General features: G+C 53.8%; 3 protein-coding genes across 3 annotated transcripts; all 3 read right to left on the bottom strand.

The window, feature by feature from the left end:
* Positions 1-2,156: 2,156 nt before the first annotated feature.
* MONBRDRAFT_15000 (uncharacterized protein) lies at positions 2,157-5,167 on the bottom strand (the record flags this gene model as incomplete). Its single annotated transcript, XM_001743754.1, has 13 exons — positions 2,157-2,255; positions 2,438-2,605; positions 2,700-2,780; positions 2,887-2,976; positions 3,217-3,288; positions 3,388-3,529; positions 3,661-3,755; positions 3,894-4,120; positions 4,216-4,354; positions 4,447-4,538; positions 4,613-4,706; positions 4,831-4,908; positions 5,054-5,167. Coding segments are annotated over 13 exons (1,491 nt in total), but the record flags the coding sequence as incomplete, so codon positions are not given.
* A 1,326-nt stretch (positions 5,168-6,493) lies between these two features.
* On the bottom strand, positions 6,494-8,288 carry MONBRDRAFT_913 (uncharacterized protein; the record flags this gene model as incomplete). The annotated part of the gene is made up of 4 exons (XM_001743753.1): positions 6,494-6,833; positions 6,985-7,255; positions 7,307-7,970; positions 8,145-8,288. Coding segments are annotated over 4 exons (1,419 nt in total), but the record flags the coding sequence as incomplete, so codon positions are not given.
* A 2,394-nt stretch (positions 8,289-10,682) lies between these two features.
* On the bottom strand, positions 10,683-12,754 carry MONBRDRAFT_31609 (uncharacterized protein). The gene is made up of 6 exons (XM_001743752.1): positions 12,722-12,754; positions 12,164-12,474; positions 11,667-11,982; positions 11,409-11,531; positions 11,102-11,257; positions 10,683-11,023 (listed from the first exon to the last, which is right to left on the bottom strand). Exons 2-6 carry the CDS (start codon positions 12,450-12,452, stop codon positions 10,822-10,824), a joined length of 1,086 nt encoding a protein of 361 aa, XP_001743804.1. The 5' UTR covers positions 12,453-12,474; positions 12,722-12,754; the 3' UTR covers positions 10,683-10,821.
* Positions 12,755-13,839: the final 1,085 nt, after the last annotated feature.

The following is a 13,839-nucleotide window of genomic DNA, read 5'->3' as shown; positions in this document are numbered from 1 at the left end:
GGCGGACATTCTCGTTTTCACTGGCGGTTTCAAGTCCGGGCGAAAGAAAAATGCACTTTTGCCCTCCACCAAACCACCACAATGTCACATCGCCGAACTTGAAAAAGCTATTTTTATCCGATTCTTCTTTTGATAGGTTAATGGCTCCATTTTTGCTTTCAACAAAAGGTCAACAGAAATCGACGTCTTCTCCAGTTGCATTTTCTAACAGTCGCCCTTTGGTTGTCGCAATCTTCCACCATATCTCGCTGTGGGTGAACAATAACCTGCGTGGGGTTCAGTCGGAAAATCATTGACGTTTGGCGGTTGTCGGACTGGAACCTTACAAGAAGTCACGTCACGCGTTGATGGCCCTCAAAACATGATGCGACCCAGATTCTCATGAGAAATCCCCACGCAAAATCAGAGAAGCGCCACGCTATCGCTTCTTTCTTGTGAGCAAGAGCTTAACATCATGCATGAGTAAGAATAATAATCAAAACAAACAAAAGATAAAAATAATCAAAGGTGATTCGATTATGGAGCGTTGCCGACAAGGCTTTAAAACGCCGGCCGCGCGCAGTAGTTCTCATAAGTCATCTTATCGGCGGGTCGCCAAAAGTCACGACACTGCGTGGACATGCTGGTGACCTCTTCATAGAGCATACGGCTGCTGGGTCGAATTTCATCTGCTGGCATAACCTGGGGCATGAGGGGCGCTTGCACTTCGGCACGTGTGGATGACTTGAGGTGCACCGTGGGCGTTGGTGCCACTGTCACGGGTGCACTTGCTGTGGGCACGCTCTCCTGGCGGCGCACGACACGCGCACGAGGACGAAAGCCCTTCAAGCCACGTGCCTGGCCTGAAACGGAGTTGCGGCGCTGTGAGTTGGCTCGTTCATCACGCAAAGCCTGCGAATGCGCCCGGGAACGCGAGGTGATGGGACCTGAAGCGTTGTTCGTGGCTGTCCACGTTACCAGAGTCGATGAGGGCGATGCTTGTCGCTTCATCGACTGGATCAGGGCCTCTCGACTGACGTAGCGATGAAAGACGTTTTGATCAGCCTGACCCAAGGGCGGAAACATGAACATGGTTGGATGGCGACGGCGATGTTCTCCCTGACTCGCGTCCTTGGTTGTGGCCTCGTTGTTGGTGGCTTTGACATTGGACCATGCGGCAAACTCCTCCTCATCAGAGTCGTCCGAGTCCGAGTCAAGGCCATCATCCGGGATGGGTGCCTGCCCGGCCACTCGGGCTTGATGGGGGTTGGCGGCCAGACTTTTCCAAGAGGTCAATGTGGAGCAACTCGTCAAGGGACCAATGCCGTGATTCAAGGTGGACGGCATGCACATCTCAAACAGCGTGTCCAGTTCAATCGGTACGTCAGAGTAAAAGTACAGGCGCAGCGTGGCCGAGAGGTAGTCCGGGGCTGGTCGGCAAAACGGCCCGAGCTCGTTGCTCAGCAAGACGCCATGTTGAGCAGCCACCCACTTCGCAGCTCGCACTTGATTCTGCCCGGAGAGACTGACGTTCCAGCTCTGCAACAACCCCGTCACCTCCTCATCAAAGCCGGCCTTGAGTTTGGCTGCCGCGTCCAAGGCTGAGGCGGAATGGTAGCAGGGGGAGGGAGGGGAATGATTTCAAGTCAGGACACAGCGCAGGCCCTCGAAGACAAGCCAGCCAACAAACACACAGCAATCAACGCACCTTGTGGAAAGCGAGCCGTCACCACACGGTGGCGAATGTCCCGGTAGGTTTGACGCAGCTCCCTGAGCGCGTCCTGTACCTCGGTATCCTCGGGCGCCAATGGCACCACCATATCGTCATCGTCGTCCTCAAAGAGATCGGCAAGCTTTTGACGATGCCGTTGGCGACGCGCCAATAAAATGTCCTCTGGCGTCATGCCACTGCCACCGGTGCTGGCTTTGGCGAGAGGCCCGCGTAGCTCTGTAGCTGGCGAAGACGAAAGGCTGCGAAAAACGCGTAGGGGATCGTCGTCGACGTCGCTGCTCTCCGATTGCAGACGCTGACGGAAGAAGCGGATGACGCTTGAATCATCCTGCTCGCCATGGTCCGTCAAAAACGTTTCACCATGCCGAAATCGGCGCAGTGACGGCACAGCAATCGGGGCATGCCAATAGATGTAGTGCGGACGGGGAATTTCATGCAAGGTGCGGGCATGTGGGTAGTGCAAAAAGTAGTCGCTGTACTGGAGCCACAGGGGCTCGTCCTCTTTCAGTGGCACGTACTTGCCCAGGAAAAGGTTAATGGCCATCTACGCAGTTTGGAAAATTTCAATGAGGCCAGAGAACATCGGATCAAACAAGGACAAGGACTGAAATTCAGAAGTATGCCTCTTTCAACGAAATCAGGTGAGGTAGAGTGGGCGCGTGAAAATGGGCTGGGTTGCAATCAGGAGGAGCAACAGGGCTTATCTTGAATTTTTCTTGTCCTCACCTGCTTGTCAGCATCCGTGAATGAATTGCTGTAGTAGCGTGCCACGGTGTTCAGGATGTCACGCGAGTTGCTGGTCCAGGGCCGTGTCTTGCGATAGCTCTGAATGCGATTGACCAGCTGAGAACCACCGTACTGAAGTGCAATGGTATCGCCATGATCCTCGTACATCTGACGCAACCCAGGGGCGAAATAATAAGTCATGCGCACGAGGTGACCCTGTTGCGCGAGCAATGCACTCAAGGGGCGTGAAAAATGAAGCTACCTCCTCAAGCACTCGATTGACGGGGGAATCAGGAGGTATCTGCGAAGCCTGCGTGTCGGCAATTACACCCAGCTCAAAGAGCTGATCCCATCAGCAATCAAGTTAGATGGGCAAAATGAGCATGGCCACAGCCGAAGGCAGAGTCACACTCAGTTGCATGAAAAATGTTTAGAGCGTTGAGGCGTACCTGATGACGAAGCGCACAGAGCCCAATCATGAATTGGGCGGTGTTGGTGCGGTCCAGGCAATCGACACAATTGACGCGAACCACGCCGTGCTTTTGAGGCAGAAAGAGAAATGCAATGCATGCAGGGTATAAGGAGCTGAAATCGAAACATACGCAGTCGTCCACACACACACACACACACACACACACGCGCGCGCGCGCGCGCGCGCGCGCAGCTGGAAATCTGAAATGAAAAGAAATAAAAAAAAGTTGAAATAAAAACTTATAAAAACTCACCTGGTTGGTACCAGCGTGCGAGTGGGAAGATTGACGGCTTGCGTTGTCGCCAACGCCTGAATCAAGGCCAGCATCGGCTTCCGCCACCAGGGAAAGCCGTTGTCGGGATGTGAAGATGCCTTGTTGCTAAGGGAGCAAGATGAAACTCACGCGAGATGAGAGGGGTTGGGAGATTCAGAGCTCGCAAACAAATCTAAACGTCAAGCGAAGGCCGCTTTTTCATACCTTCAAAAAATGCTGAGCATACTGATCCAAGATGCGCAAGACCACAGGCTCGCGACTTTTGTTGGATTTGGCCATGTCCCACGAGACGTGCTGGATGGCACTTTCCTTGGGCAAGAATTTGTTCAAGTACCCCAAGGCAGCCCTGCATTGAATCGCACCACATCGCGCAAGAGTGGCGAATAAGCTGATAAGACCATGACGCACTGGCCAACACTACTTTCTCTTGACTTCGCATCGAGAAAAACAAAATAGACTAAAAAGAGGAAGTCTTACGTATAGGCATTGAGTAAGATGGACTCGCGCGGACGCCTCTCCTTCTTTTTGACCAGGTCAAATGCGATGATTGGTGCACCAAACTTGTGGAACAGCTTAAACCAGGTTGCAAATAAATGACACACGTGGGCGACGCAGGTCAGAAGAGATATTTGAGGCCACAACGCAAGGTCCCCGTCGCCGATGAATCAGAGAATTAGGCACGGAGCAGCGGGCAGGGTACCAAGACGTACCCTTTCAAAGTGCATGGCAGCGGCTGACGCAAAGGGGTCGGCGCGCGCGATGGAAATAGGTGGTTTGGCCTTCATGCCCGCATGATCTTGCTCCCAATGAACGGGAACGGACCCGCGCATCTGAATGTAGCTGGTGATGAAGGCACGGCGATGGGAGATCTCGCTGGCATCATGCACAATCTGTTCGCTCTCCACGTGGTTGGCGCAGTGGCCCGCATTGTCACAACCTGGTATCGCCACGAGCAATGAGCGCAGACCATGACGAATGTGGGCTTGTGACACACGGGAAGGCCATGTGACCGGAGCGAGAAGAATCACTTACCGCGCTTGAGGAAGCGAGTGCCGGCGTAATGACGGCTACGCCGGGCAATCAGTGTCACGTAGATGTGCCGACCGTAGATGTTGATGTCACTTTGGGACACAAATCCGTGTGTCAAAGAAATAAGCCACTCGGGGCGGAGCTGGGATGAGGGAATAGGAACCGGGTAGAGTGAGCGGGGTCAACCTTGAACGCAAAATGCCAAAGCCGAGACAACGCTATGAGGATTCGCACTGTATCGTGGAAAGGATGGAGCAAGAAGTGGTTCCACAAGAATGTCTCATCCGGCTTCAGAACCGGTGGCTTGGGCTCAGCTAGTCGTTGGCCTGTCCGTGGAAGGGAAGAGAGGACATCATGAGATTTCCGGGAGACCGTGACATTGTCTCAAGTTGGAACCTACGCTCGAGATCGGACGGCAGGTACATGTTGCTCTGAACGGGGCGAGTCAGGTCGTATGTGTGACTAAAGTAAAAGTTGCTGGTCAAATCCACATTCTGCAGGGAACGCATCAAGCCCAAGAAAAGCAGTTTTCAGCCATTTGAGCATTGGTCCCGGCCGCAAATTTGCAAACAAATTGTAATCATGATACAGGTATGACTGGTCCACCGCAGCACATACATGAAAGATTCGACGGTAACGCTCTTCCTCTGGCAGGTCGGGGCCAGCCACAGATTTGCTAAAGAGTGAAATCATAATCTAGCCCGTGGGTGACCAATAATTTTTTGAAAAAAAAAAACCAAAAGCAAAAGGGAATGAGGTCGTGGGGATTATGGGCATGACATTGACGAGTCAAAAGAAAAAAAAAAAAAAAAAAAAAAAAAATAGGGTTTGTTTGCCTCACCGTGTCCTCGACTCGATAGATGGCATGAGCGCCAATGCTGGCGACCTGTTTGCGCTTGGTCACAACAATCAAGTAGTAGCCCTTGAGAAAGCTTTGGAAAAGCACAAATATCATTTGTGAGTTTTGAGTCAGACCTGAGCTACGAGCCACGAGCGCTAGGGGTCCTCACCGAACCACACCGATGATGCCGTAGCCAGACCAACGCTTCTTGAGCATCTTATTTTGGGTCATCGCATCTAGCGTGTTAAGAATGCCCTGAAGCCGGTCCGACGTTGAAAAGGACGAGACAGGGCAGCATGAAAAGCCAGTGCAGCGCAACCTTGGTCTGCCTACGGCGCAACCGCGACGGGTGCGAGCGGCGTACATCAAGCTCTTGCTGGTCGTAGGTGCGCTCGTCCTCCGTCGCATGGAGGTCGAGAGATGAGCGATCCACGCGCACAATGCGGAACTGCGTCTGTTGCTGCAAAAGTGCAAGCGAAACGCAACATCAATTCCATGTGCGATGCCCTTGTGGAGCGAGCTGGATGCTGGATGCGCCTGGTCAATTTCGGAACCAACCTCATCAGAGCCAACGATGTAAATTTTGGCATTGGTGGCATAAATGTTGAATCGAGAGAGCACTGGGGAAGTCGGGTTGAGGAAAAGATCCCCTGGCTGCACCGTCGCCGCTGCTGCCGCCGCTGCCGCCGCGCTTGTATGTTGGGACCCATTCCCCATCCCATCGCCCAGGTTGGGCGAGGCAGAACCCCCCGCCGCCGCCGCCGCCGCCGCCGCATCGGTCATGATGGCGGCAACTTGTAAAAATGCAAAATGCAAAATAGGAGACATGTTATTTTCAAAAATAGAGAGTTTGTTGGGATTTCCTTTTCTGTTGTTTTTTTTTTTTTTTTATGGCAGCGAGGGAAGTGGCGATTGCACCCTCTTCAATTTGAATGACGGGTACTTTGCTGACTGTACATGAGTCGCACAACACACAAATGGGTAGGACGCACGCTGTTGTTCCCAAGCAAGGCTTAACCAAAACTTGTTTTTGTATGTGCCTCGCATCCCAGGAGTAAAAGAGAAATGATCGACCAATCAGCGCAGGATATGTGCAAAAAAGTTTCAAAGACTTGTCAATTTACAGAAAATCAAATCAAAATCGGAGAGCCCTGGGAAAGCACTCGATAGAAAGAAGGAGAGCGCGGGCACGGCCGGTTGGAAAGGTGCCCCAAAGAGTTGAAACAAGCAAAGGAAGAACGACATCATGAAGCAGATGGTAGTCCTTTTTGGAGAAGAAACACACGGGATTTTTTTTTACCAGCTCGGAGGTCGGAAACCAAAGAGCGTACCGGTGATCCAGCCAGCCACGGCAAACATGGATTGGAAGACGCGAAAGGGGATTGGCGTGGGGGCAGGCATGGCTTTCAAACAGGCCTTGGCGAATTCAGGGCGAGCATTTGGCCCTCGCAGGCGAAATTGGATGGGGGACATGGCACCATAAAGCAGCTTGAGCCAGAAGACGGGATCGGTGAAGAGGTAACGCATGATCATGGGCTGGCAGTCCACGTGCTGGGCCATGGCTTCCATGAAATCACCATAGAGCACGAGGGTCTTGACACGGCCGCTGGAAATGTTGATGAGATCTTCCTCCATGTTGGCCTCGCGCGCAATGCGTTGGCGCCAGTCGTCGGGCAATTTGCGTTCACCCGAGGCCAGGAGAGCGAAATAGCGGGCGCAGAGTTCAGCGCAAGCGGGGACGCCACCCGTACCGGGACGCACAAAGCCAATCCAAGCCAAACTGTGGGAGAGGAGAATACCAAGCACAAGACAAGGTCAGTTTACGGTAGGCCAGTGGACACAGGATGCACACGGAGCATAAGGGGACACGGCCGCTTCCTGGCTCCACCCATGGTCTTCCCTTTCCCCCATCACGCGCGCCGGGTCTGTACCTGGGGCCGATATCGGGATGAATCATGTGCTTGTACAAGTGGCGAACATCTGGCATGTCCACATCTTGCAGGAAGGGGAAGGAGTCGACAAAGCCGGTGCACTGAATGATGGTGTCCACGTCGTCCACAAAGGAGCCGTCGGTGAAATAGACGCGACGGCCCTCGATGTGATCGATGTCAGGCTTCTCCTTGAGGCTGCCGTCCAACAGATGGGGGATAAAGTTGTCGTTCTTGGTGAGAAACTGCTCGACGACGAGGCCACCGGAGCGCTCTGCCAGCTCAGCAGCCTTGGCATGAACGGGACAGCCCATGCCCATGTCACCCTTGAAAAAAGCCTGGCATTTGGGTCCGCTGGTCACTAGACGGATCCACTGGTCAAAGCTGTGAAGGGCCGAGATCCACATGTGATGGCAATAGAACATGGCGCGGGTGGAGGAGGCATCGCCAGGAAAGCCAAGGTTCCAGAGGTTACGGGGCACGACGTGGGGGGTGCGACGCATGGAGAGGTAGGCATCGCTGGCGACCTGAGCCACATGAGCAGCGACATCAGCACCCGTTTCGCCAATGCCCATGCAAACAACGCGCTTGCCCTCAAAACGTGCGTCGCCAGCAGCGCGCTTGTAGGAATCAGAGTGGCAGATGGTGATGGGCGAAGATTCGGCACCCTTGATCCTGGGCTGGTTCGGGACCTGGTGGGCACCGTTGCAAATGGCGACGTGATCAAAGACGGCGCTGTGGACCTTGCCCTTGGCAGACTTGGCGGTGACGCTCCAGGTGTCTTGGCTGGCGCGAGCCACGGTGAGGACTTCGTGGTTGTAGTACACGGTACTGCGGCGTTCAACGCCAAAGTGCTCAATGTAGCGGGCCAAATACTCCCAGTATTCCTGGGCAGTCCAGAAACGGTACTTGTCACCCGGCTCGAAAAAGTCGGAGAAGGTCATCACGTAGTTGCCGATGGTGAGCACGCAGCCGTCGTAAACGCCGCCCTAAAACACATGGCAAGGGCCCAGGTAGGACGGGTCAGTCATGCAAACATGGACGGCAATGCGCATGTATTGAAGGGGGCTTGGTTGGCATTGAGGAGCAGGGGCCTTGAGCTGCGTCTTGCACAACAAGGGACCACACACAAGCGCACACACCACACACACACACACACACACACACACACACACCTTGTAATCACGGTAAAGAAAGACACCACCAAAGGTATCGTTCTTCTCGAAGATGGTGACATCATGGCCGGCCTCAAGAAGCTCCTTGGCAGTCACAATACCAGCTGGACCAGCACCAATGACAGCGCAGCGCTTGCTGACCTTGCGCGGGGCGTCGGGAATCACATCCTGCCGCAGGGTGCGGGCGTAGTAGGTCTTGCGGATCTGGGAGCGCCACACTGCATGGAAAACGAGGTAGATGACAAGCAGGACACCCCCGGCGCAGACCACATTGACAAGCGCAGCACCCGTCCACTCGCACACCACATAGAGAACGGCACGCAGCAAGGCACCGAGGCCTGCTTCGCCGTTCCACGGGGCGCTGCCAAAGATGGATCCGAGCACCTGCTCCATCATTGCAGCACTGATCGATGATCTTGAAATTGAAGGGGACACCCCTCTTATGTTAACATCCACCTTGATGCAATGCCAATCTGGCACTTTGCCTCTTCATGTGTGGCTTTTGTTACACTTTTGAGCAAAAATTGATCTGACAATCGCAATCATTGACCATGTTTGAATAATAAGTTCAGCGATATATCGACCTTTTGATGATTTGTTAATGTTATTTATTTGACTTTGTGCATTGAATATACCAGATGATGCAGTTTTCTTTAGCAGTGTGCCGTGTTAGGGTTGCGTCGTGTGGTTGTTGTGGTTGTGCCCTCAAGCCACTGGCTCTTGAACTCTCGTATTTTTTTCGCTTGTCAAGGGCTTAAGGTAAGGATTGCAGCTGTCAGGGGGTGTTGGGGGGGCTGAAGGCGTGCAAACGGCAGCGCGATCGTGGCGAGGTGCAAGAGGCACTGGCCGTGGCTGGGGATTTGGGTACCTCTTGATACATGAAGGAGTCGATGCTTGTGTCCGGGATCAAGCTCGTTTGGCGAGGGACTCGCGTCAGAACACGCCACTGGCTTTGCAAAAGTGTTTTTGGCGTCCTGTTGTCGGGGACCGCGATCAAATAACGACATGCCTCACGAGCCTTTGCCCTTGCTGGACCCCGCCTGATTTGTAGCAAGATCCATTTGCAGACCTCTTCCTGTCTTTTGGCTCATTACCAAACAACACCAGGTGAGCGCGCTGCCCTGACCTCCGGTTCTGCATGTGAACAAGAGAAAAAAAGAAAAAATAAGAGCTCCAGATGGTTGATTGGACTCCAGGGCCTGTCTGGCAGTCAAACGGGCTGGACAGCTCGTGGCACGCAGTCGTTTGCTTGGCCGCTTGCAGCCTGATCCAACCTAAATCAACTCACAACACTGTTCTTATCACGACCTTCGGTGTTCGCAGCATCATGTCGGCTTGGGACTTCTCCACCATCTTGAACTTTGGCATCGGCATCGGCGCCATCGCCGCCCCCGCCTTTATTGAGAACCACTTTTTCAGCACCGTACGTTCCCTGGCTTGTTGCTTTGCTCCAGCTTGCGCGCACTGCAAACTCACCTTGAAAACTGCCACGTAGATGCTCTTTGGCGAGAACATGGTGGCCACAATCGGCAAGGCGACCCTCGCTCTCTCCGTGACCTCGCTCGGAGCTGCCATGGCCACGCCCTCCACCCGCAAGTCTGCCATCAATGCCCTTGTCTTCACCCACAGCCTTGTCCTTGCTGGCCAGGTTTGTCACCACGTGCCAACTCCCGCCCGTCATTGCATTTCTGTTCTCTTGTGGTGTGGCATCGGGAGTACACGCGCTTAGCACGTCTCCACCCCCACTCACCTTCCCTTTCTTCTTCTCTTTCTGCTTCTTTTCTTCTTCTCTCTTTCTTTGTTCTTCTCTCCCCCTCGACCCTCGATGTGCGCTAGCTGGTGCAAAAGTTTGTGATGAACGCGCCCGTGCCAGCGCTGCCCATTGTCTTTGCTGCCGGTACCCTGGTGCCTCTGGTCCTGGCTTCCAACAAGATTGTGCCATCCGACCTGGTTGTCAAGCTCCTCAGCGTCGCCCTCTCTGCGCGCTCCATCTTCTTCACCATTTTCCCCGCCGTCGTCGCCCACAATCTGTTTGCCAGCTCCATCACCGCCATTGAGCTCAAGAAGAGTCTTTTCCTCACAATTGGCTTCATCTTCCTTGGTGCCGGCTACTTGGGTCTCCAGCTCCGCGAGGACATCAACCGCGCCAAGGTCGCTCCCTACGCTGCTGCCGCCAGCGCGGCTACTGCCGTGGCCTTTATTGCCTTCCCTCCTGTCTCGCTGCCTCTGGCCGTGGCCTTTGCCGCCCAGGCCGTGGCCTTTGCCTTCAACATGTAAACTTGTCACTCTTGTTACCCGGTTGTCTCGTCGGCCCTCTCTGATGCTTTGCTCCTATTGAATGGGGCAACGACGATCTGTTTCCGCGTAAAACGCGCAAAAAAACAAAAAAAAAATCAATATAGAAAATGTCATGTTAACCAGATCAACGCCTCATCAGTTCAAATGGCATCGTCTGGACTGCATGCTGTGACATTGACAACAACAACAACAACAACAACAACAAAGTGCGGCGCATGAAGAGAGCCTGTGATACTTTCAGCATCGATTGCTTATCAAAACCCGCACATCGTCGAGCCAGTCCAAGACAAGAAGAGAAACGCAACAGCACTAGACAAACACAAAGCAGCGATGAGCCCGCTCTGGCCCTGCAGGGGATAGCAGGGGCTTAGCAGAGGTAGGTGTCACGGGTCCAGTGGAGGCCCTTTGTGAGGACGGCCCGCACATAGGGCTTGTCGCAGTCATCGATCGAGCCTGAGGGGTAGGTCACGTCTTTGTCGGCCAGATAGGGATGGTGCAGCGTGCCCTCCATGCTGTATGTCTCGGTTGCATCCATAATCTTGCGGAAGCAGAAGCGACGGCCAATAAAGCTAGCAAGAGGGAGCAATCCGGTGGTAAGTGAGTGGGTGGGGGCGGCGGCCCAAACTCAAACGCGAACTCGCATTTACCTCTCGAGCCACATGCCCTCGGCCATGCAGCTGTACTGGTCCATGATGAAGCGGGCATCATTCCAAGTTTGGCCCGAAGCCTTTGCATCGTATGCAATGTGTTGGCCCTCGTGCAAGGGAGCCGGGGAGGAGACGGTCCAGTGCTTCTCCTGCAGACTACGGAGCGAATCAGCCCAGAACATGTGAAACAAACGTGAGTGATGGGCCTTCAAGTACGAGCGGCAGCTTGAGCATGTCAACGCTTGTTGCATGCAAGCGGCGAGAAGATCGGGAAGCAACACACACACACACACACACACACACGTACTCCTTATGGTCAAAGTCGCCATAGATGTTGAAGCGATCGACCCAGAGGGGACGGATAATGTACTTGTTGAAGGCGACATCATTGCCATAAGCGTGGTCAGTGTAGACCTTGGACACGTTGGCGCTGGAGAAGGTGGCAGCAGGGCAAACAGAACGACAAAGATGAGCGGCTGGACCCCAACCAAGAGGCATGCGCGGGTCGAGTTGGGCCTCAGGCATTGAATCACGGCAGTCATGTCGGAATGCAATGATGCCATACCGTTCCGCAAAAGAGCTGGTGTGCTGGGCCCAAACGCCGCCAAACATGACGCCCTGCTTGAGAAGGCGGGCGATGCGCGACTGGGGCAGAATTTCATGAAACATGAAGCGGGCATAGGCACGGCGCTGACACTTGGAGGCAGCAATGGCATCAATGTCGAGGTGAGGGCCATCGAGAATCTCCTTGCGCGCCCAAAGCTTGACATCGGAAGTGAGGCGCATTTCCTCGGGCACCATGGTCATGTTCACAAAGAACTCGGGCGGGGCAATCACGTCGATCATGATGCTGTTGGACCAGGCATCGTTGTTGATGTTGCCTGTCCAGTATGATCAGACCACACCAAACGGACAATTGGAGCGAGTGAGTGCATGCTGATGCTACCACAGGGATCGGCAAAGCCTTGCGTCCTCCAGCCTCTTCCGAGGGAGTTCTCCTCCCACCCCTTTTTTTTTCTTTCCAATGGCTTTCATAAAATATTCCCCGAGCGAGGCTCGTACCGTAGAAGAAGGTCAAGAAGCAGTGAAGGAGAAAGGCACCAAAGGCGACGTTGCAAAGGCCATTCTTGACGGCGTTGAGAGGACCCGCGCAGGAACAGCTCTTGAGCTCACGGAAGAGAGCAAAGGCCAGAGGGAAGAAGGCCAGACCCACGTAGGGGATCAGGAAGATGTGGGGACGGGAAGGATCATCGGCCACAATGGGTGTGCCAATATTGCCACCCAACCGCACAAGCGTCGCGAGCAGCAGAGGGGCAACGCCCGCGGCCAATGCAATCGTGGATACACCCATGTCGCTCGGCAGGCCCGACAGACTAAAAAGTTGGAAGCGCGATGCACACACTGGTGTGAGTGACCTGCGGACGCGCACACTGGCAGTCAACGGCGGCACAGCGCAAGGGTCCACGAAGTCAGCCCCTCCCTGCCGAGATCCTTTGCTACTGTGATTCCCCCCCACCCGACACTAATTTGCATGGTGCAGATGCATCTGGCAGCGGCCGTGACAAGCCGCTGCCATATTGTGGCGGGCTGCCATTTGATCTCCAGTGCACTTCCACCCACCTCTCCTCCGATGAAATACCCCTGTATTTTGTCATATTTCATTTACCAGAGGGAGGGCGTCGTTCAGCGTTTTCACATCCAAGAGACTGGTGAGTCTTTGAGGAGACTGAACCGGCGTTGTGCCAGGAGCGAGCATGAGCTGGACTTGCGCTGCTATGACTTGCTGAAAAGTGCCGCTGCCAGCTCCGGTGCAATGGTGCTGGCTCGATGGTTGGAACAACATTGCCATCAGCCAGGCGAGATGTACTCGGACGGACCTGTACCCCAACTGACGAGCTGTGTTAGTGCCTTTCCGCTTGAGTTCCAAAGTTTACAACGGCGATTGGAAAGCGAATCAGAGTCACTCGACACCGTGCGAACCAATTCACATAGTGAGCCACCTCACCACACCCGCCACATGTAAAACACGTACAGAGGTACCCCGCTCACAAACCGCACATTTCGTATGATGATACACTTGCCCCGATTCCTTCTGTAGTCCCCTACACCAATTTAAATTCTCGCTCACTCGCTCACTCTCTCTCGCTCTCTCGCTCTCTCGTGGTACATGTAGTTGTGTTTTGTGTCTTTGCTCTTTATTTCTCTTTCTCAAACCGACCAAATCAATTCATCTCTCTCTCTCTCTCTCTCTCTCTCTCTCTCTCTCTCTCTCTCTCTCTCTCTCTCTCTCTCTCTCTCTCTCTCTCTCTCTCTCTCTCTCGAAATCTCTCTCTCTCTCTCTCTCTCGAAATCTCTCTCTCTCAAACTAACTCTCTCTCTCTCTCTCTTCGCTTTCTCTTTCATCTCTCTCTCTTTCTCTTCACGCACACAACGCACGCACGCACACAACGCACACACACTGTGGTTCGCCTTCACTGATTTTTCTGTTGTTTTTATTTCGTATTTTTTTTTCTGTTGTGACCGTGCGCGTCGTTCCATCGCATCGTCGGACTAAGAGGTGCGTCCCTGCTCGTGGTGTGCATGTATGTGTTTGAGTACTCGCCTTGGTCTTTGTGTCTCGGGCTGCCGAAGAATTCGACGCGGCGATTGACCAGACAGGAGTCAAAGGCAGATGCCATACCACGATCCATCACACTGGGTGTAATGTCCGATGACGACCATGCCTTGATTTGATTTCC

The sequence above is a fragment of the Monosiga brevicollis genome, genomic scaffold, assembly GCF_000002865.3.
Source record: "Monosiga brevicollis MX1 MONBRscaffold_4 genomic scaffold, whole genome shotgun sequence".
NCBI lineage: Eukaryota > Choanoflagellata > Craspedida > Salpingoecidae > Monosiga > Monosiga brevicollis.
Note: the sequence above shows the minus strand (reverse complement) of the source record. Positions and strands in the feature narration are given on the sequence as shown.

What these genes read in the sequence shown, in the direction of transcription:
- MONBRDRAFT_31609 (XM_001743752.1), bottom strand. Translation starts at nt 12,452, where the DNA reads ATGGGTGTATCCACGATTGCATTGGCCGCGGGCGTTGCCCCTCTGCTG. An exon ending in GGCGACTTTGACCATAAGGA is followed by an intron (nt 11,258 to 11,408) that starts GTACGTGTGTGT and finishes TTCGCTCCGTAG; the next exon opens with TCTGCAGGAGAAGCACTGGA. An exon ending in GAGGGCATGTGGCTCGAGAG is followed by an intron (nt 11,024 to 11,101) that starts GTAAATGCGAGT and finishes CCCTCTTGCTAG; the next exon opens with CTTTATTGGCCGTCGCTTCT.